Raw genomic sequence first — 24181 nt, forward strand, 5'->3', positions numbered from 1 at the left:
TGCCCAACCCAAAATAAGGTGTTTTATTTTGAACTTATCTCTCAATAATTTTCTTCTTAGATGTGAATATTGAATGGAAAAAACCTAGACAGAGTTAGAAATTTAGTTTAAGGATGTTAGGGTTAGGAGCGAAGGATGTCAGTGTTAAGAACGAAGGATGTCAGTGTTAGGAACGAAGGATATCAAGGTTAGGAACGAAAGATATCAGGGTTAGGAACGAAGGATGTCAGTGTTAGGAACGAAGGATGTCAGTGTTAGGAACGAAGGATGTTAGTGTTAGGAACGAAGGATGTCAGTGTTAGGAACGACGGATGTCGGTATTGAGGAAGTATATACCAGTTTCTTAATATACCATCTGCTTATAATACCAGTTTCTAGCAGTATTGGTTGGGTCATTATACCAGTCGTCAGAACAATACCACATGCTCGAAATATACCGTTTGCTCGTAATTCCATGTTCTAGGAAGAGTGGTGGCGTCATTATACCTCGGTAGATTATCTCAGGAGGTCTTAAAATATACTGCATGTTTAGATTACCTCTTTGCACCCCTCTACCACCACCACCTCAGCTACTACTACTTCTACCTCTACCACTGCCACTGCCACTACTGCTTCTTCCACCATATTCATCACTACCCCTCCCTCATCACCCCCTCCCTCCCCCTGACCCTACCTCACCACCAAACCCTCACACCTCTGTTCATATTTCCATCCCCACCATCCCCCTCCCCTCCCACCTCACACATTCATCCCTCCCCCCTCACTCCCACCACCACACCCTCTCCTTTCTGTTCATATTCATTCTTCTACCCCTCCCTCACCCTCTCCCCCTGACTCCCCCCTCATCCCCCTCACCACCCACATAACCGTAGACTTCGACATTCGGCCACTACCACGAAGAAGGATCGATGGTACAGTCATGCGAACCATCACACCACTATACCACCACCACTAACACACCACACAGCACCAACACCACCACCACCACCAATACCAGCACTACCAACACCACCACACCAGCACCAACACCAGCACCATCACTGAACACCAAAACGCAAGACACAAAAGACGTTCATACACCAACACTTAGTTATTTTTAGTTATATTTAAGTTATTTACACACACACACACACACACACACACACACACACACACACACACGGGTTCTTTAATAATTGGAGATGTCCTTTGCGTTTCTCTGACTTCTTATTTTCTTTCTCAGGCCACCATAAGCAAAGTGATGGACGAGTGGAGGGTGCTATGAAATAAGGGCCTGTGGTGAGTCATTGCATTTTCTTATTCACTTATTTATACGACTCTTTATAGTTGAAGTTAATATTGTCTACTTTTCTATGTATGTCTATGTATTTGCTTACCTTCTTTCCTTCCTTCCTTCCTACCTACCTCCCTACTTACCTACCTATCTGTGTATAACCATAAGTCTATCTCAGTATATACGCATGCATGTTTGTCTGTCTCTGTCCCTATCTCTCTGTCTATCCAAATATCTGCCCATCTATCTATCTCTTTATCTGTTTGTGTAGTAGACTCTCCTTAGCTGAATAAAATCGTCTGGAGGTAAGGGGGTTAACCAGACTGATAAGGCGTGATAGTGGAAGTCTTCATATCAATTTGCAACTCAATTTTAGTGATAATAAATGACTTAATTTTGGTCATTATTCCTTCTTTCATTTCCTTCCCTCCCCTTCTTCCACTCGCTCTTCCTTCCCTCTATTCCTTCCCTCCCCTTCTTCTCTCTCTTTCTTCTCTCCCTTCCTTCCCTCCCCTCCTTCCACTCTCTCTTTCTTCTCTCCATTCCTTTCCTTCACTCCTCCTTCCTGTCTCATCCTTCTCTCCATTCCATCCATCCCCTCCTCCTTCCTCTCTCTCTCACTTCCATCTCTCCATTCTTTCCCTCCTCTCCTTCCGTTCTTTCTCGCCCCCTTTCTCTTTTCTTCCTGTCTCCTTCCTTCTCTCTTCCTTTTCCTCCTCCTCCTCCTCCTCCCTTCCCTTCTTCAGATTCATCATACCACTTCGTCTTCTCTACCTCATGTCTTACTTTTCTTCCTCCATCCCTCTCTTTCCTACTTCCCTCTCCCTCCTTCCTTCCTTTCTTCTCCTTTCTCTCCAGCAAGCCTCCTGTTATCTCGTGCGTTCCCTCCTCCTTCTTCCTTCCCTCCTCCCTTTCCTCTCATCTGTTCTTTCCCTCCACTTTCCTCTCTTCCTCTTCTCTCTCTCCCCCTTCTTTCCCATTTCCTCCTTCCCTCCCTCCTCCCTTCCCTCCCTCCTCCTTTCTTCACCTCTACCTCCTCTCTCCTACGGCCCCTCTCCTCACCTCTCCTTCTTTCTTTCCTTCCTTTTTCTTTCGCCACGCCTCTCTCTGTCTGTCTGTCTCTCTCTCTCTCTCTCTCTCTCTCCCGCATATTTTGCAGTTTAACATTCTTCGTACAACCGCAATCTCAGAACACACACACACACACACACACACACACACACACACACACACACACACACACACACACACACACACACACACACACACACACACACTAGCTACGATCAAGGCGTGCAATGTAAAATAAATCGCTCAGGGACGGGCGCTGAGAATTCCCAAGCTTTTTAATATCACGTAGCAGTTGGTAATTTAGTGAACACCTGTACTGATTACTTGTATATAACGCTAATGACAGGTGTGTAAATGACTCGGAGCAGGTGTAATTTCCTCATTAGCTGACTAGGCACTTTTTTACTCTAATGAATATGGTACTAGTCACGAAGAAGTGCAGTGGAATGGGCGTCGAGCCGTTGAATTGTCTCTACAAATTACCTGCATATAGCGTTAATTACAGGTGTTTAAATGACTCGGAGCTGGTGTAATTATCCTCATTAAGCGACTATGCCCTTTTTTACTCTAATGAATATGATACTAGTCACGAGGAAGTGCAGTGGAATGAGTGTCGAGCCGTAGTATTGTCTCCACCGCTGTTCTGCATGACGCAAATTGCAAAAGGAAGAGAGCTGGGCTAATAATTGCATTATAGTCACGAAGAAGTGCTATGGATGGATGAAAAGCCACACCGCTGTCTTTTTGGGGGTCGGTGGCTTAGTATGGAGGACTGGCTTAGGATAGAGATGAAGGGCTTACATATACTGGTGGCTTGGTGTATGTGTTTGTTGCTGGCTTAGTGAAACATTGACTGTATCGAAGGCTGGCGTACTGTGGAGAAAATGTAAAACACACACACACACACACACACACACACACACACACACACACACACACACACACACACACACACACACACACACACACACACACACACACACACACACACACACACACCGCTCGCTGGTGCTGTGGTAACGTTCTTGCATGCCAACTGGTAGACGGGAGTTCGCGCCTCGCTCAGGTTGCGAAAAGTTTCACTGACGAAGTGGGTGGTTACTGTCCCCCTTGAGCAAGGGGACGGGTGTGTGCGTGTGTGAAGGTCACAGCCTTGCCCTTAGATCGGACTACATGAGCTCTCAGCTCCCTTCCGGGAGGGTAAAAGCTGACGATCACGACCATCAAGTGATCCTGACCGACCCGGTGAATTACACACACACACACACACACACACACACACACACACACACACACACACACACACACACACACACACACACACACACACACACACACACACACACACACACACACACACACACACACACACACACACACACACACACACACACATTCATACTAACGTGAGCTGGTGTGTACAGGAATACTGGACTAGAGAGGTTGATGTATCGCTGGCGTGCGTGTGTGAATTTCTTTTCGCTTTTTTTTAATATATATATTTTTTCATTTTCTTCGACCTCCCTGGATGAATTTCATAGATGTTGCGTCAGGGAGTCGATAGATAGAAAAAATAGATAGATAGATATGGAGGAGAGAGAGATATAGACTCGGGGAGAAGGGGTAGAGGAAGGAAACAAAGGGAGAGATTGGGGAGGATAGGAGTGCAGAGAAGAGAGGTAAGGAAGAAGAGATAGGTGAAGAGGGGAGGGTGGAGAGAAAAGTGGGAGGGAAGAGGTAGATGGAGGGATAAAAATGGAGAGAAAAACTGCGGTAGGAGAGAAGAGGTAGAGAGAAGAATGAGGTGGGGGCTGGGTGAGAGGGGGAAGAGGGGTAGGGGGAGGTAGGTAGGAGGGGAGGGGGGTGAGGGGTAGATGGATGGGGTAGATGAGGGAAGAGGGGGGTAGGGGAGGTAGATAAGGAAGAGGGGAGAGGGGGAGTAGGGAGGTAGATAGGGGGTAGGGGTAGATAAAAGGGTGAAGGGGGGTAGATAGGGGGGTAGAGGGGATGATCACATAATGTCATAAGTCAAGCCAGTGGGAGAGATGGGGGTCTGGGATCAATAGCCTAACGTCATGTGTTAAGGGATGCTCAACACGTGCTGGGGAGAGAGAGAGAGAGAGAGAGAGAGAGAGAGAGAGAGAGAGAGAGAGAGAGAGAGAGAGAGAGAGAGAGAGAGAATGCGACACCTGTGCTCGATTGCTTGTAATTTAGTCAGCAGGTAGAGGAAACAGGTGTGTGTGTGTGTGTGTGTGTGTGTTCGTGACAAGCATCATATTCCATTATACTACAGCTCTACAACCTTCCCATAGCACTTCTTCGTGACTAGCACCATATTCCACTGTTACAGGCCAGCACTGTGGGTGGAGAGAGGGCAGCTTTACGACAAATTAGAGTAAAAATAGGATTAACACCTGTCCTTAACACCTGTCTTGAGCACCTGTCCTGATTATGGCAAGATTTTATTGAGAGAGAAGAAGAGGAAGATTTAGATTAAGGAGGAGGGGGAGGAGGAGGAGGAGGAAGAGGAGGAGGAGGAGGAAGGGAAAGAGGAACTGAGATAAAGAGATAGATGATGATGATGATATTGATGATGATGATGATGAACAAGAAAGAGGAACTCAAAAAATAACAAAAATAAGAAGGAAATACGAAAAGGCAAAGAAAACATGGAAAGAAGAAGGAGGAAGAAAGGAAGGAAGGAGGGAAGAAAGGAAGGATGGAAGGAAGAAAGAAAGAAAAGAAGGAAGGAGGGAAGGAAGAAAGAAGGAATAAAGGAAGGATGGAAGGAAGGAAGGAAAGATTAGGGAGGAAAGAAGATGAGAGCTTGGAAGAATTTCTCTGGTAAAATTAGTGGAGGAAGCCAGAGAAGATTTTGGTAGGAGGAAGAGGAGGAGGAGAGGAGAGGAGAGGATGGGAGAGGAGGAATGAAAGGGTAGAGGAGGAAGACATGAAAGAAGGAGGGGAGGAAGAGGAGAGAAGAGAAGAGGAGAGGAGAAGAGAGGAGGAAAGAAAGGATAGACGAGGACGACATGGAAGAAGGAGAGGGAGAAGAGGAAGAGTTAAGAAGAGGAAAGGAGGAGGAGGAAATAAGAAGTAGGAAGAAGTAAGGAGGAAAAGGAAGAGAGTTGTGAAGATATATTAACGAAAGAAGCCAGAAAAAATTTGGGGAGGAGGAGGAGGAGGAGGAGGAGGAGGAGGAGGAAGAAGAGCTAGATGAAGACAGGAAGAGGAAGTAGGAATAGGCTGTTGGAGAGAGAGAGAGAGAGAGAGGGAAACCTACCTGCCTGCCTGCCTATCTGCCTACTTGCCTACCTCCCTACCTACCTCCTACACCCACTCAACCACCTAACTCCTTCGAAATGACCCTTCCAGCATTCTTCTGTCCCTCTCGTGTTACATCACCCCCCCCTCTCTCTCTCTCTCTCTCTCTCTCTCTCTCTCTCTCTCTCTCTCTCTCTCTCTCTCTCTCTCTCTCTTCCATTGACCTTTACTTTCCTTCTTTCAACTCTCTCTCCCTCCCTTCCACCCTCCATCCATCCTTCCTTCCTTCCTTCCTTCCTTCCTTCCTTCCTTTCTTCCTTTATCGAATTCTCCCTTTCTTCATTATATTGTAGTTACCTCCTATGATATTATGTGGATAGATAGGCAGATAGATAGAATTAGATAGATAGTTGATAGATTAACAGACAGATAGGTATGTCTAGTAGGTACGTGGATAGATAAAGAAAGAGAGAGAGAGAGAGAGAGAGAGAGAGAGAGAGAGAGAGAGAGAGAGGATGAAAGTAAGAAAGAGAAAAAGAGAGCGAGTCTCCCTTTCCCAAAATGGCCACAGGTTTCCACTCTCTCTCTCTCTCTCTCTCTCTCTCTCTCTCTCTCTCTCTCTCTCTCTCTCTCTCTCTCTCTCTCTCTCTCTCATCTTACTTCCCACACCATTCTTCTCTCATCGACTTATTTTTGTATCTATCTATCTATCACTCTGTCTATCGATGTGTCTCCGTCTGCCTGTCTATCTATCTATCTATCTATCTATGTGTTTATCTAAATCCATCAATCAATCTACACTCATCTGTCTGTCTCTCCCTCATAGGTCGCTTGCAAGATTAGGGCAACTTCAGCCTGCAGTGCACCGGGTTCGTTGACCATTTGCACCATAAAGAGAGAGAGAGAGAGAGAGAGAGAGAGAGAGAGAGAGAGAGAGAGAGAGAGAGAGGGAGGAAGTAGAATAATGCGTGTGTGATAAAAGCAATATGTTGGTAAGGAAATACAAAGATAGATAGATAGATAGATAGATAGATAGAGAGATAGAGAAAGAGAGAGAGAGAAAGAGTGTGTCAATGGCAGCTCAGAACGCATCTTGAATCCCAAGGGTAAACAAGAGTCGCTGCATCACACACTCTTAGATTTCTCTCTCTCTCTCTCTCTCTCTCTCTCTCTCTCTCTCCCTCAGTAGATTTTGAAAGTCGCATCATGAAAAATAAAACCAAATACGTAATTTTTAGAGAGAGAGAGAGAGAGAGAGAGGGGGGGGGGAGAGAGAATACATCATGGGATTGAGGGGATTTTAAAGTTGGGTCTCGGGAACGGGCATCAGATTGGTGTTCAGGATTTTTTTTTCAATGTAACTCTTTGTGGTTCCAAGAAGAGATTTTTGTCTGATTGTGTGTGTGTGTGTGTGTGTGTGTGTGAGAGAGAGAGAGAGAGAGAGAGAGAGAGAGAGAGAGAGAGAGAGAGAGAGAGAGAGAGAGAGAGAGAGAGGGAGAGAGTAATCCCTCAGTTCATCCCCTGACACTGATTCCCTGGACAAAATGAATAAAAAAATCAATCACTAAAAGTATATATTGGATGCCTCATTGAAGTTAAAGAATTCTCCAAGCCATATAACAGAAGTGTTTTTTCGTGTTCTCTGGAGACGGCTCAGGCTACGTTACCAGTGTCTATCCTGCGTCACTTATATATTTCTTCCTCCCACACCCATGCCCACACCAGCAGACTGTTCCATCCTAACAATAAATACGATACCGCCATTTGGTTTTTAGGGAAGTGTTATTTCCATTCTACTCTCTATAAGTTAAGGCCTACTCTCGTCGATTATGGGAGCTCCCTAACACCTTTTCCTATGCGATTTATTTTACTTATTAGAACAGTCTGTGAGATATAAATCCTTCTAATATCGCCATACTCTGCATAAATAATACACAAACGAATACGAGAGAAAATTAAGGTGTAATATGAAAAAATAAATCGCTAAGGAAATGGTGCAACGTAGCCTCCTCTACCTGAGTTAATTACAGGTGTGAGTCTTATATGGGTTGAATTATAAGTTTTGATTAGTTTTCCTTCACATCGCTGGGGAAGTCACCTGTCGCGGCTGAGAGAGTGACTGTGTGTGTGTGTGTGTGTGTGTGTGTGTGTGTGTGTGTGTAGATGCAGGTGTATATGTGTGTAGACATGTTTGCGTGTGTAGGAGTATGTGCGTGCGTATGAGTGTGTGAGTGTGTGTGTAGGCGTGTGCGTGTATACATAATGGAAATCTTAAACCAACACTTCCCACACCGTGCAGTGTAAAGGTACGCTATTACCTGCACTAAAAACTAATTAACTTACCTGTGCAATAATTTGGGTGAATTTGTTATACGATTTAATTTACCGTTTATCTTCGCCCTTTTTCATGTTTAACTTCAGCAATGTTGATAAATATAATAAATATATATTTTTGTACCACGGGTGCATTATTAGAGTTCACGTCACTCCGCAGTTTGGTTACATGGTTATCATCCAACGTTGTACGTGGGTTACAGGAGACCATTAGGCTTGTCACTCAGTGTAGAGCCACGGGAAGTTGACAGATGAGTGATAAAAAGTGACAGGAAGGATGGGAGAAAAAATACGAAGAGAGGAAGACAGACAGAAAAATAATGACAAACGTGAACGAATGATGGGAGAAATAGGAAGAGAGGAGGACAGACACAGAAAAAGAATGATAAAGGTGAAGCAAGGAGTGGGCAGTACTACATCAAGTGAGTGGATGATGGTCGCCACTCCTTACCACCATTCTCAGTCATATGTAAGAGTCTTGTAATTTATCGACCAAAAAGTGGAGCGAATTTCCCTACCCTCAGGACTAGTTCCTGACCATCCCCCTTTGCTGAACTTTTTCAGTGTCTCAGTTACACAGAGAGTAGGCCAGCATGCTCTCCAGTACAAATTTCTCTAACTATCTTCACCAAACTACATGCACAGCACACGCTACACTTCCTTTTCAAAAATCAATACAAATGGCGTCTATTAATCAAGCCTCGGAGTCCCCAGGGGGGGGGACCATAAATGCCCCCGCCATCTGCCCCTCTCCCGGTGACGACTCGAGGTGCCTGGAACCACTGTCTGACTCTCTTCTTCTTCATTTCTGCAACATTCGCGGCCTTTCATCTAACTTTCGCTCTGTTGAGCACCACCTCTCCTCCTCTAAACCTCACCTTCTTTTTCTGACGGAGACTCAGCTGTCTGAGGCAACCGACAGCAAACCCTTTTCTGTATCCTCCTACTTTCTCTATACTCATTTCAAAGCCAAAGGTGGCTGTTGTGTATACATACGCAACGACTTATCTTGCTCTCGTGTTCCTGAACTTGATTCTTCTGAATTCTCCACACTCTGGCTTCGGCTTTCCTGTCATTCTCTGACTAAATATATCTGTGCTGTTTACTTATCCCCTAATTCTACTGACTATCAAAAATTCTTTGACTATCTTACTTCTACGATGGAACACATTCTGTCCATTTCTCCTTTCTCTGAAATCTCCATTCTTGGAGATTTCAATGTTCACCACCACCTTTGGCTCTCCTCTCCTTTCACAGATCCACCTGGTGAACAAGCCTACATCTTTTCTATCCTTAATGACCTAGAGCAGCTTGTACAGCACCCTACCCGTATCCCTGACCGCCTTGGAGAGAGCCCCAACATACTTGACCTCTTCCTCACAACTAATCCTTCTGCTTACTCTGTTAATCTTTTCTCTCCGTTGGGCTCCTCCGATCACAACCTTATTACCTTAACCTGTCCTATCGCTCCGGTACGGCCTGTGGACCCTCCAGGGAAACGTCGTCTGTGGCACTTTGGAGCCGCGAACTGGGAGGCCCTCAGGCAGTACTTCTTTGATTTTCCCTGGAATGATTATTGCTTCCATGGCCGGGAGCCATCTGAGTGTGCCTCGCGCATTCACGGAGGTTATTCTCTCGGGCATGGAAGCATACATTCCTTTCTCATATCCTTTGACTAACGCAAGAAAGCCTTGGTTTAATCACGCTTGTTCTAATGCTGTCCGCAACAAGGAGAGGGCCTACAAAAGGTACCGGAGCCAACCCACACCTGAATCACATCATCTTTACGTTTCTGCCCGGAATCGTGCTAAGTCTGTTCTTCGCTCTACTAAAAATAATTTCATCCATACTAAATGCTCTCAACTCTCCAACTTGAATTCTTCCCGCTCCTTCTGGCACCTTGCCAAAAATCTTTCTAACAACTTTACCTCATCATCCTTCCCTCCTCTTTTCTACTCTGATGGTTCTGTAGCTATTTCTTCTACTGATAAAGCAGATCTCTTCGCACAGACTTTCTCCTCCAATTCCACCTTAGACGATTCCGGTGCTGTTCCTCCATCACTTCTCCTCTGACTTCCTCATGGCTGACATTAAAATTTCTTCAGTTGATGTATTTTCTGCCATCACTGGCCTCAGTACTAACAAGGCATATGGGCCTGATGGGGTCCCTCCTGTTGTTCTCAAGAACTGTGCTTCTGTGCTTACACCCTGCCTAGGCAAACTCTTTCGCCTTTGTCTGTCAACTTGTACCTTTCCTTCTTGCTGGAAGTTTGCTCTCATTCAGCCAGTCCCAAAGAAGGGTGACCACTCCCAACCCTCCAACTATCGTCCAATTGCTTTAACGTCCTGTATTTCAAAAGTTTTCGAGTCAATTCTTAATAGAAAAATTTTAAGGCATCTTTCCTATCACAACCTTCTTTCCGATCGTCAGTATGGGTTCCGTCAGGGACGCTCCACTGGCGATCTTCTCACCTACCTTTCAGACTCCTGGTCATCCTCCTTTCGGGACTTTGGCGAAAGCTTTGCCATTGCACTTGACATCTCAAAGGCTTTCGATCGAGTCTGGCATAAATCTTTAATTTCCAAACTGCCCTCCTACGGTTTCTATCCTTCTATCTGTGCCTTCATCGCTAGCTTCCTTTCTGGTCGTTCTATAGCCGCTGTTGTAGACGGCCATCGTTCTTCTCCTAGATCTATCAACAGTGGTGTTCCTCAGGGCTCTGTCCTATCACCAACTCTCTTCCTTTTATTCATCAATGATCTTCTAAGCTGTACATCTAACCCTATCCACTCATACGCTGATGACTCCACCCTTCACCTTTCCATTCGGTTCCCGCAACGCCCATCTCAACAGTTGCTTCAAGAAACAAGGGATGAGGCTATGGCACACCTAATGTCTGACTTGGCTCGTATCGCTGACTGGGGTAAAAATAATATGGTTGTCTTTAATGCATCTAAGACTCAGTTCTTACACCTATCAACCCGACAAAATCTTCCACAGGTATACCCATTAATGTTTAATAATATTCAGCTTAATCCTGCATCATCCTTGAACATGCTTGGGGTTTCATTTACTCGGGACTTATCTTGGAAAGATCATATTACATCTCTTGTAAAATCTGCTTCTAAGAGATTGGGTGTGCTAAGCCGACTCCGCTCTTTCTTTACCCCTGCACAATTGTTGACTCTATACAGAGGTTTTATCCGCCCCTGTGTGGAGTACAACTCTCATGTGTGGGGAGGCTCCCCACATACAGCTCTTCTCAATAGGGTGGAGTCAAAGGCTTTTCGTCTCATTAACTCTCCTCCTCTTACTGACTCCTTCAGCCTCTGTCTCTTCGCCGCACTGTTGCATCTTTATCTCTTTTCTATCGCTACTTTAATGGTCACTGCTCCTCTGAACTGTCTGCTTGCATTCCTCCACCTCTACGACGGGCGCGTAGCACCCGTCTGGCAGCAAACTCTCATCCCTTTTCTGTCCAACTCTCTAATGCAAGAGTTAACCGTTACTCCCAGTCTTTCATTTATGCAACAGGTCAACTCTGGAACTGTCTCCCTCTGTCTGTATTTCCTGCTGCCTATGATCTCCAGTCTTTCAAACGCAGTGTGTCCAGGCATCTCAAAATGATCGGATCTTGAATTTGGCTCTCTATTGTATTTTGTTTTTCTCTTGGAGGGAACTGTTACTGCGGGCCATGGCCTTTGGTTCCTTCTTCCTCGCAAAAAAAAAAAAAAAAAAAAAAAAAAACTGCACCTATATAGCGAGTTACTGAAATAAGGGTTGTCGGTCCCGTAGTTTTTATGCGTTACCCTCCCCTAACACCTTTTCCTAAGCGATTTAGTTTGTTTATTTCGCCTTGCTGTCCTGTTCGTTGTGATATAAATCCTTCTAACATCTCTCCGTCCTGTATGCCGAACTGTAACGATGGAATAAGAGTAGAATATGGTGCTAGTCACGAAGAAGTGTTATGGAGAGGATGCAGAGCCGTAGCAATGTCCATTTTTTGCCACTGAGGTACGTCAAATTAACTAAAAAAACGAAAATCTAGGCCAAGTTAATGTGAAAGAACTATAGGAATTGGTTAAAGATTTTCTCATAGGCCTCATGATATACGTTACTACTAAGAGAGAGAGAGAGAGAGAGAACATAAAATGGTCGATGAGGAGGAATGAGAAAGAGGAATTGGGGAGGAAATGGAGGTTAGAGGAGGAGATGAGGAGGGAGGGAGGGAAGGGTGGGAGGGAGAGTAAGGGAGGAAGAATTGGCTAGGAGGGAGGAGGGAAGGATGGAGAGAAGCTGAGGAGGGAGGAAGAGTCGATTGGAGGAGGAAGAGGCAGTAAAGGAGGAAGAGATGATTTTAGGGATATAAGGAAGGAAAGAAGGTGAAGAAGAGAGTCAAGGGGAGGGGAAGGGAGGTCGAAGGAGGGAGAGGAGGGGTGGGGGAAAAGGGGGAGGGAGGAAAGAGCCAGGGAGAGGGGAGGAGGAGGGAATGGGGGAAGAAGAGGTAGTACGAGGAGGTTTAAGATGTAAGGGGAGGGAAAGGGGGTGGGGGAAAGAAGAGGGAGGGGTAATGGGAGAGGTTGGAGGAGAAGGGAGGGATGGGAGAGGGAGAGGAGAGAAGAGGGAGGGAGAGAAAGAAAGGAGAGAAGAGGGAGAGGGGGAGGGAAGAGGGGGGAGTCATCAGACTATAATGACAAGAGGGGCCCTTTGATCAGAGAGGGGGGGAGGGGAGAGAGGGGGAGGAAAGAGAGACAGCGAGGGGGCAAGGGGAGGGGGTAGGGGACGTGGAGGAAGAAGAGAGAGAGAGAGAGAGAGCGAGAGAGAGAGAGAGAGAGAGAGAGAGAGAGAGAGAGAGAGAGAGAGAGAGAGAGAGAGAGAGAGAGAGAGAGAGAGAGGAGGTAAGAAGGGGGGAGCAGAAGATATTACGTGGATGTAGATGAGGTTGTGACCACCCCATTACCTAAGGGGAGTGGCTGAGAGAGAGAGAGAGAGAGAGAGAGAGAGAGAGAGAGAGAGAGAGAGAGAGAGAGAGGAAGTAGGAGAGGGAAAGGATTAAAGAGGAGAGCAGACAGAAGAGACGGAAGAGGAGGAGGGAAGGGAAGGCGATAGGGCCAGAATACATGTAAAGGAAGGGGGAAAGGGAGAAGAGAGGAAAGAAGGGAGGGAAAGAGGAGGATAGGGAGAAAGGAGAGAAGAATGAGAAAAGGGAGGGGGGAGGAGGAGGAAGGAATAGGGGAAGAGGAGAGACAGAGAGGGTCCGAGGAAGGGGGAGGAGGAATAGAGGAAGGGGAGGAGGAGATGGGAGAGAAAGTGGTATTGGAAAACATTGAAGAGAAATGATACGAGTGGAGGAGGAGGAGGAGGAAGAGGAAGGGGTTAGGGGAGAGAGAGAGAGAGAGAGAGAGAGAGAGAGAGAGAGAGAGAGAGAGAGAGAGGAGTGTTTCGTAACCCATAAATGATAACATCGCAGGCAGTGATTGTAACCTTCATTATGTTATTCTGCTGCCTGGCCTATATATTTCATTGTTTGTGTTCCTGTGTATTTATAGCCTATTAAATGCCCTGCTGTGTGTGTATGTGTGTGTGTGTGTGTGTGTGTGTGTGTGTGTGTGTGTGTGTGTGTGTGTGTGTGTGTGTGTGTGTGCGTGCACATAGTCCCATCTCAACGCACTCTCTCTAAACTAGCACCACTACACCTGCACCACTACACCTGCACCACCACACCTGTACCACCACACCTGTACCACCAACCTCCAGCACCACACCTGTACCAGCACACCTGTACCACCAACCTCCACCACCACATCTGCACCACAACACCATCACACCTGCACCACCACACTTGCACCACCACACCACCACACCTGCACAGCGCGGAGCAGAACAGATGTGAAGGCGTTACTAAGCGTACCTTCATCTTTAACATCACCCTCCCTGCTGCAGTACAGGCTGGTGTAGGCTGGTGTGGTGGTGTGGTGAGGGCTGGTGTGGTGGTGTGGTGAAGGCTGGTATGGTTTTGTGGTGTGGTGAAGGTGGTGTGGTGTTACAGTGTTGTGGTATGAAGTGTAGGTGATGTGGTGTAAATGATTAGGCTGGTGTTATGGTGTTATGGTTAGTGATTCGAGGGTGTATGTGATGTGGTGTGGATTGTGGAGGTGGTGGAGTCTGGTGTGGTGGTATTGTGGTGTGGGTTGGTATGATGATATGGTGGTGTGATGGCACAGGCTGGTGTGGCGGTATTGTGGTGCAGGCTGGTGTGGTGATGTGATGATATGATGGTGTATGCAAGTGTTGTGGTGTAGGCTTGTGTGGTGTGGTGGTGTGGTGGTGTAGACTGGTGTTGAGGTACTTATATGCTGTTGTGCTGTGTTGATGTTATGGTGTGTTTGTGAGCTGGTGTGGCAGGTGAGATTAACATGGTATTGAGAGAGAGAGAGAGAGAGAGAGAGAGAGAGAGAGAGAGAGAGAGAGAGAGAGAGAGAGAGAGAGAGAGAATAAGAATGTGGGAGGGAAAAAAGTAGGAGAGAAGAGGAGGGAGGGAAAGGGGGATGGTGCAAAGAGGAAGGGAGGGAGAAAGAATTGGAGAGAAAGGAGAGGAAACGAAGGAAGGGAGGGAAGGAAAGGAAAGAGAAGGAAGGAAAGGAAAGGGAGGGAAGGAAGGGAAAGGGAGGGAAGGGAGGTAAAGGGAGGGAAGGAGTGGAAAGGAAAGGAAGGAAGGGAAAGGGAGGGAAGGTGAGGGGGGAGCTGACCTTTCTCTCCCTCTGGGTCAAAGGTCACCTAAGTTTTCTCTCTAACTAATTTCTTGGGATGAGCCTCTTAATTCTCTCTCTCTCTCTCTCTCTCTCTCTCTCTCTCTCTCTCTCTCTCTCTCTCTCAGGACTGGCAGGCAGCTCTCTCAGTAATGTAGCTTCTGACAACGTTTTAAGGTCTCAGATAAAACGGTACAGAAAATGAGAAAAAAGTGAGATTAGAGAGAGCAGGGAAAGTGAGATGGTGAGATTAGAGTGAGAAATAAGTGAAGGGAAGTGTGGGTAGAGCTAGCCTAACGTGAGGAAGAAATAGAGAAAGAATGAGGACATTAAATTGAAGCCATCGTAAGCTTATGGAGAGAGAGAGAGAGAGAGAGAGAGAGAGAGAGAGAGAGAGAGAGAGAGAGAGATGCACAGTATTATCTTTTTTGTTTTTTAAAAATAATATTCGTTTTTCTTTTCCTCCTACTGTTTCTAAGTCATTTAATACTGGGAGGTGGATTATTATTATTATTATTATTATTATTATTATTATTATTATTATCATTAAGCTCACGACTCATAGTATCATCATAATCAGTTGTACATTCACCCTGCCTCACCCCTTCCTCCCTGCCTTACCTCACTCTCCCTGCCTACACCCCGCCTACCCTATCGCCCCCTACCACAAACCTTTCTTCACACCCTGCCTCACCCTGCCTGCTTGCTTGCTCTCTCCCTTCACCCCCTTCCTCACCTCTGTCGCCCCTGCCTCACTCCTGCCTACCCTGCACCCCTGCCTCACCCCTGCCTGACCCCTGCCTTCCCATACTCTGCCGTGCTCAGCCTAATTTCGCTAGATTGGGTTTCATAATACATGGCAAAGAAGAGAGAGAGAGAGAGAGAGAGAGAAAATGAAGCTGGCTCTGCATTTCTCCTTCGTGGCTCTAATTTCTTTATATTGTTTGTGATAGATAGATAGGTAGACAGATAGACAGACAGATAGATAGATAGGTAGATAGATTGATAGACGTCCTCGAGCTGAAGGGGTTTATGCTGTTGTCTGTGCTGAGGGAAATTTCATAGGACTGACGGAAATGAATACATAAGTGTACACACACACACACACACACACACACACACACTAATATGGGTAATGGTGTTTGTAATGTACATACAGTTATATCATTGCAACACATGCACACACAAATATCCATAGAACGCACACACAGGCTCACGCACATAAACACACACGCATACTGATGCCATTAGATCATTATACCACACACACACACACACACACACACACACACACACACACACACACACACACACACACATAATTAGGTTGTTACGTGACACCCAAACACGCACACATTAATAGATCATAACACACACACACACACACACACACACACACACACACACACACACACACACACACACACACACACACACACACACACACACACACAGCAGAAATTAAACCAGATAAAAGACAGGTTTATAAAATTGTTTCCTAACCTCTCTCTCTCTCTCTCTCTCTCTCTCTCTCTCTCTCTCTCTCTCTCTCTCTCTCTCTCTCTCATCTTATTAAACTTTATGGACGCCATTAAAGATTTTTTGGACAATTTTTGACATGTTAATTAGTCTCGAAATAGACGTAGAAAATCAGCACTAAAATATTAGACAGAGAGACAGACAGATAGATAGATAGATCGATAGATAGATAGACAGACAGGTAGACAGATAGATAGGTAAATGAATGATTGATAGATGGAGGATGGGATTTTCAGGTCAAGTTAGGGTAAAAAGTATAGAGTCACTTATAAAGGCTGGATCGTAATAATAATAATAATAATAATAATAATAATAATAATAATAATAATGATAATAATAATAATAATAATAATAATAATAATAATAATAATAATAATAATAATAATAATAATAATAATAATCCCCTAAGCAGGCCTCGGTCAGACCCTTCATAGTATATACATAAGCATCCTCTATAATTCAAAGCAAAGTTGCATATACTCAAAGTTATCAAAGTTGCACATTCTCATTTTGACTATGGAAGGGTGGAGGTAGGGTAACACACACACACACACACACACACACACACACACACACACACACACACACACACACACACACACACACACACACACACACAGGGTAACTTCGCGTGGTATGGCTTACGTGAGGGGATGAGAGTTCTAATATTATTTTTGTTATTTCCTTATTTCTCATTAGTCTTGCCCAGTTCCTTCCTTGTCCTACGAAAAGAGAGTTGGCGCGCTGCAGGAAGGCCTTAAGTAGTAGTAGAAGTGGTAGTGGTAAAAGTAGTAGTAGTAGTAGTAGTGGTAGCCCCAGGTTCATCTGAAATGTGAACCGAGTGGACTGCAGGCTTAAGTTCCCCTTCTGCAGTCCACCATCTTCGTTTTAGGGGGATAGGGAGGGAATTGAGGGACGTGTGTATAGCTAGGCAGTGGATCCGCCCAGTTATATCAGTGCCACCACCTGAAGGCCCTCCTGATCATCACAACAGAAAAAGAAGATCCACAAACTCCTCGAGAAGATCCACCAACTCCTTAACGCAATCCACAAGCTCCGTATTTTCTTAAGACATTTCAAGAAGCAATTTTGTCCTGAGTCTAAAATTAGGCATCTTGGCGAGTTAACATCTTCCTGGCGCTCCAATATTACCCCGAGCAATTAGCGATAACCTTTGTGTTGGTGGTGGTTCAGTGGTGGGGTGGGGGGCTGCTGTCCCCTGAGAGATGCAGCGAATATTTGCTCGTTCTCTCGAGTTTCTCTGTCTCTGTGTCTCTGTCTGTCTGTCTGTCTTTCTCTCTGTCTCTGTGTCTGTCTGACTGTCTTTCTCTATGTCTGTCTGTCTGTCTGTCACTCATTTTCACCACTTTTAAATTAGTAGAAATGGCACTTCTTCATGACTAGCATCACATTCTACTCTTAATCTCTTATTACAACGTTGCATTCAAGTTGGAGATATGGCAATTTTATGCCAAGTTAGAGTTCAAGGAGTAGAGGAGAGTGTATGTGAGTAAGGTGCAGAGGAGGAGAGGGAGGAGGAGACCGAGGATGAGACTGAGAGATGGAGTAGAGAGGTATATGAGTGAGGGGGTGTAAGTTGAGGGGGAGGGCAGTGAAATGGCAGGGGACGGGGCTACATGGAGGCAATTTGTTTGTGGCCACCCCTTACGTTATTAAGGCGTCTGGTTATAAATAGATAGAAAGACTGATAGAATAAAATGGCTATTGTTTGTAGATTATTTTCACACTTCGTAGATGAGCAAAAATAGGCTAAAAGTAGATTAAAATAGATAAAGGTAGGCTAAAAGGTAGACTGATATTTTTCCCACTTGTTAATGCAGTAGATTGAGATATTGACTAATCTCCACCTGGATCCAGTGTTATTATGCACGGAAGGATTGGATCAAAGGAAAATGGCTGAAAAATACCCTCATATACCCCCCTTCTCCCCATGCCCTCTCCACCTCCCCTCCCCACCGCCTCTCCCCTCTTCCCCCTTCCCATCATCTCTGTTAATCTGCGCCTCTTTAACACCCCTCTCTCAAAAATATACCCTCTTTCCGTGAGAGAGAGAGAGAGAGAGAGAGAGAGAGAGAGAGAGAGAGAGAGAGAGAGAGAGAGAAAGAGAGAGAGAGAGACCTATCTTAGGGGAAAAAAGAAATAAAACTGCGTCCCTCTGCCGCCATTCTGCTTTCATCTGAGAGAACTGGGCCAGTCCTATAACTTGAATAGTAAGTTGAGGGAAAACTGAATCTCCTTGGTTACTAGTCAGATCAACTGTCCGCTCTGACTATATTTGGCTATCAACTGAACCACAAGGCTTTAGGGATTTGTGTTAAATTAGGATGGGGATACACTTAAAACACACACACACACACACACACACACACACACACACACACACACACACACACACACACACACACACACACTATCCATCTATCTATCTATTTATTTATTAATTTTTTGCCTTACAGGGAGGTCCATCTTCAATAAAAATCGCCTGGATTTTACAAGACCCGTTTCATCATTATGAATAATATGGTGAGTAAGATCAAATTATTCATGTTGTGTGTGTGTGTGTGTGTGTGTGTGTGTGTGTGAGAGAGAGAGAGAGAGAGAGAACAAACTTTTACACTAACATAAGAAGCGTGTCGAGTGAGGGAGGTGAGGGGGAATAGGTGAGGGGAAGGGGAGGAACCTGTATACTGTGACTGACGAATACCGTAAACTGAGTGAGGGGAGTGAGGGGAAAGAGAGGAATAGAAAGGAAGAGGGGAACAGTACTTCCATTTTCTACTGTGTACCGTGTGAGAGAGGTGAGGGGAAAAGAGGTGAGGGGAGAGAGAGGAAGGGACCCGTAGCATTGACAGATAAGCACAGTAGGTGAGGGGAAAGCGAAAAAGAGGGAAGGTGGTAAGAAAGGGGGCTTCTTTAATTGACGACTAGGCTGCCATCTTTTGAGTGAGGGGAAATGGGATGAGGGGAGAGAAAAGAAAAGGGATCTGTAACACTGAGGACGAGGGGAAATGGGTCGTTGATGACTACTACCTTGCGAGTGAGAGGAGGGAGGGGAAAAGGGGGGGAGGGGAAGAAAGAAATTGACCTGTAGACGGGACAGTGACTCTTAACACGGACGGAACACGGAAAATGGGACGTCCTTAGCACTGCATGACCACCTACCCGCGTCGCAACCTGGCCACCACGTTTTTCCATTTGCTGTTTTTGGATGAGCTTCTCCCCGTCGAGCTTGACATGGCCGGCCCTCAGCAGCACCCCGGATCACCTCAGCACCTTCATGATCAGCACGCCAGCACCCTCTCCACCGGGCACAAACGGGGCCACATCCCTCTGTGTTTACGTCTACGGCCACAGGAGCAGACTGACTCGCATTCTCGTCGTCTTAAAACAATTCCTCGTGTCCTCTTTTCTTGATCTCACAACGGCTTGGTTTGGTCAGGTAAGAAAATTACATCTATCCACACATATATATGGGAAAGTTGTTTTATCCTTGAGAGGCACAGTTTTTGGCTTAGCTTGTAGGCTTGATTCTTCCAGTAATATTTCGTGTTTCAGAATCTCGTGTGTGTATGTTTGTGTGCTTGTGTGTGCGTATGTTTGTGTGTATGCTATGTTTAACACGCGACTGGAAGCTTATCAGTAAGCTTATCAAGGGGGTGTGATAGCTGCTTCCTTATTTTAACACATTATCTATAACAACAACAACGATGAAAGCACTGCGATTCTCCCAACACTCGACACACTGTTTACGTCATGATAAAACTCAGCCAAACACACGTATATAATTTCCCTGCCCGTGCTTTAAAAATTCTCGCGTCCCTTGCTCCCTGCCTCGTCCTTAGCTGGGATATAAACTGCTTGTCTGTGTGTCACCAGGTAGAGATGTCTTTGCTGTTTAGATTAGTCCTGATGATGTGGTTTGAGGTGGAGTGGCCCAGAGGTGAGGACGAATCGACTAGCGGCATGAGTGGGGTGTGAGTAGGCGGACAGGGTGAGGCAGGGTGAGGCAGGCAGGCAGGCAGGCACGGAGGGGTAGGCAGGCCAGACGAGGGCGGTGCATATACTGACGACGCTGTGAGTCAACAGGTGCCACTTGCTCCTCAGTGCCACACACCCCTAGACTCACCACACCACCACACACCACCCTCCTTCATACCAGTTATCATAAACTCACTCTATACCCATCCCTTAGGCTACTATTTCACTCAAACCGATGCCAGAGAGGTCAGGAAAGAGGTAGGGAAAGCGCGGAAGACGAAGGGGAGAGTTGGAGTGTCTGGCATCTAGAGACTGAGCTTTGAGTGACGCATGTGCAACCGGGAGCTGCTGCTTCTTCCTCAGGGGCCGCCATAACCACACCAGCTCTAGGTGGGAGTCAGGGGAGTCAGGGGGAGTCAGGGGGGAGTCATAGGGAGTCACTTTTGTTATGTAATACCGTACAGTACTGCGAGGTATGTAAAAAGAAAGACAGGGCCGACAGAAAGGCACTACTGATTGGGTTACAGGTGACGGGTTGAATCCCTTTCGATCTGATTCGCTATTCCTCATCCCCGTGGTTGGATGACTGTGTGTGTGTGTGTGTGTGTGTGTGTGTGTGTGTGTGTGTGTGTGTGTGTGTGTGTGTGTGTGTGTGTGTGTGTGTGTGTGCTGCTCGGTATTTTCCACGCTCTGGGGACCTCCACGGCTAATATTTCAACTATTTTTTTATTGTCTGATGTCAGTAATTCGTGATACAAAGAAGAACTGAACGCTAAGACGGACGACCTCATAGCAAGGCGGTGTGATCGACTTGAGACGGAGAGGGAGAGGGTGGAGGTAGGGGGAAGGGAGGGGATATTGAGGGGTAGGAGGGAAGGAAGGGGAGGGAGAAGGATGGAGAGGGAAGGGAGGGGATGGGAGGAAGAAGGATGGAGAGGGAAGGGAGGGGATGGGAGGAAGAAGGGTGGAGAGGGAAGGGAGGGGATGGGAGGAAGAAGGATGGAGAGGGAAGGGAGGGGATGGGAGGAAGAAGGATGGAGAGGGAAGGGAGGGGATGGGAGGAAGAAGGATGGAGAGGGATGGGTGTGGGAGAGACAGGAGAGGGCAAAGGATGGAAGTGGAAGGGAGGCGGGGGAGGGGGAGGATGGGAAAGTAACTGAGGGGAGTTTCAGGGAGGGGGATAGGGGGAAGAAAGAGGGAAGGGGCAAGACAGAAAGAAGGGGAGGGGAAAAGAAGGAGGAAGGTAGAAGGGAACAGAACAGGAAGGGGGACGTAAAGAGGGAGGGGGGGCAAGACAGAACGAAGGGGAGGGGGAGGGGGGAAGAATAGGAGGGGGGGAAGGGGGAGGGGGGAGTACATAGAAGGCCTTTGACCGAACGATGAATTACGCTGGCATCTTTTTTTTTCTTTTTTGTCAAGAGTTGGTGATAGATTAACTTGTGTGTTCAAGGGGGGATTAACTTAACTGGGGGAATGTGCTGCCCAGACACACACACACACACACACACACACACACACACACACACACACACACACACACACACACTTTACCCTCTAGGGGGTGTGGGGTGGCAAGGCTAGACTTGGTGGCAGGCACATGGCTGTACATCAAATGACTCCACATCACATGACTCCACATAATTCTCCTCATTACTCATTCCCTTTCCTGCTGTGTCACTTTCTCTTATATTCTCTCTCACTGGCTTTAGCGCTTAACAGTATCGTCTCTGGGTGTGCTAGCGTGATGTAGTGTTGTGTGCTATTTAGCCAAACTCTGTGGACTGGAGAAAGATGTAACACACAAGGCAATGTTAAGGTATGATGTATAGATGGAATCGCTAAGAGACAGGCGTTACGAAGCATCTTTAGCTTACATGAATACGTTCCTTGGTGAGTGGGGGGAGGGAGGGAAGGGGAGAGGAGAGGGATGGGGAGGAGGTTGGGGGAGAGGGAGAACAAGAGGGAAGGGAAAGAGAGATGGAAGGGAGGAGGAGGAGGAAGGGGAGGGAGGGGAGGGCGTTAAGGCTGAGTGACGAAAAAGCAGCTTGGCCCAGTATTCTCGTCGACCTAGGAGACTGCCCACCACTTCTTCGTGACTATTTTACCTCTGCTTGCCGGGGGTGGGGGGAACTCCGGTACAGCTGCCTCAGAGTAGTAAAAATGTTGCCAGAAATGTTGAAATGTTGAAAATAATGCTCATCTATTATTTCCAGACGATCACTACTGTTAGGGTGAATTCTAAAACCGTGATTATATTTTACAGGAAAGACAAGGTGAAGAGAGCAAGGTGTTCTCAATGTACCTTGCCCCTCCTACAGAAAAAGTTCTTGGTTACGGAAATTAGTCATAGGTTATATTTATTCTCTATAGGATGGACGAGGGAAGGAAAGTGCGAGTCCTCCCGTGTCTCTAGATCTTCCTGTAGAACCAAATCTTGAGTTACGAGAGGGAAATGGTGGAGAAGAATAATACGTATGAGAATTGGGCGTAATATGTGGAATGAGTTGCTTACGAGGAGGTGTAAAGAGCCTACTGTCGACCATAAGAGGGACCCTGGAGGTGTCTTCGTCAAGTGTGTGTGTGTGTGTGTGTGTGTGTGTGTGTGTGTGTGTGTGTGTGTGTGTTTTAGAAGTATGTGGGTGTTAGGGATGTGTAGAGTGTGCTAGGAGTGTTTGAGGAGTGTGCAAGAGGCCTGTAAGTGTGCAGGAAGAGTGCAGTTGTGTGTGGAGTGTGTAAATTGGTGAGATGTGTGTAGAAATGTGTTATAATCGTGTGATGGATGTGTCAAGAGTTAGGTTCATATTCTAGGTGACATACGGAGCTTCTTAACACCTTTTCCTTAGCGATTCATTCTGTATATGACACCTTAGTATTCTCCTTTGTCACTGACCCCAAATTATGTCGATATTGAATAAATGTAATAAATTGCTTGAAATAAATGAAAATAAATCGCTTAGGAGCAGGTGTAACGGAGACGTCTATGTGGCCTTGAATGTAGCTTTGAGTAGAATATAAAAATGTTGATATATAGTTAATTTATAGTTTGTGAGAAGGATATATGTGTTTGTATATATGTGCATAGAGAAATGGAATGATGATGATGATGATGATGATGATGATGGTGTGTATTGGGAATGTGTGTATGCGGGTGTGTAGAATGTGTTCGTGTATGAGGAGAATGTGCATGGGGAGTGTGAGGCAGAGTGGAGAGGGGTGAGGCAGGGTGAGTGAGGAATAGTGAATGTGTGGTGAGGTGTGGTAAGGTAGGGTGAGGTAGAGAGTGGTAGGGTGAGGCAGAGAGAGGCAGGGTGAGGCAGGGTGGTGTTGTGGTATGAGGGGACGAGTCTCAGTGTGTCGAGTTAAAGCTGAGACAGGGACCTGGTTGCCTGCCTCTCTGCCTGTCTCTCTGCCTGCCTGCCTCTGCCTGCTTGTCTGCCTGCCTTTCTGCCTGTTTGTCTGCTTGCCTTCCTATCTGCCTTCTTTCTGCCTTCCTGTCTCTGTCTGTCTTTCTGCTGGCTTGTCTGCCTACCGCTCCGTCTGCCTTCCTCTGTGCTTATCTGTCTGCCAACCCGCTAGTCCAAATGTACAACCATCCATCCATCCTCCTTCCAACCAAACATCATTACAATCCGCTACCTTTCCAACCATCCATCCTTATAAACATCTAACAGTACAGCCATCCTTCTGTTTAAACATATATCAGTCTAACCATCCATCCATCTAACTATATATCATTCTAGCTATCCATCCTTCCAACCATCTCTCTGCCAACCATCCATCCCAACCATTCATCCAAACATCCATCCACTTTCCATCCATGCACCCCAGCCATTCACCCAGACAACCATCCACTCTTCCATCCAACCATCCATCTATCCTTCTAACCTTGTATTCTCCCATCCCTTCCTCCCTCCCTCCCTCCATCCATCCAACTACCAAATTACCATCCAT

General features: G+C 46.2%; 1 protein-coding gene across 1 annotated transcript in view; it reads right to left on the reverse strand.

The window, feature by feature from the left end:
* LOC145391682 (regulator of G-protein signaling 20-like) overlaps nt 1-19490 on the reverse strand; it is a 38786-nt gene extending 19296 nt beyond the window's left edge. Inside the window, exon 1 of the mRNA XM_080266230.1 lies at nt 19415-19490. Coding sequence (XP_080122356.1) covers nt 19415-19488 — 74 coding nt within the window. The 5' untranslated portion in view covers nt 19489-19490. The remainder of the gene's footprint in view (nt 1-19414) is intronic.
* Nucleotides 19491-24181: the final 4691 nt, after the last annotated feature.

This window comes from Coenobita brevimanus, chromosome 19 (assembly GCF_032717465.1).
Source record: "Coenobita brevimanus isolate Jiangsu-jjx chromosome 19, ASM3271746v2, whole genome shotgun sequence".
NCBI classification, from domain to species: Eukaryota; Metazoa; Arthropoda; class Malacostraca; order Decapoda; family Coenobitidae; genus Coenobita; species Coenobita brevimanus.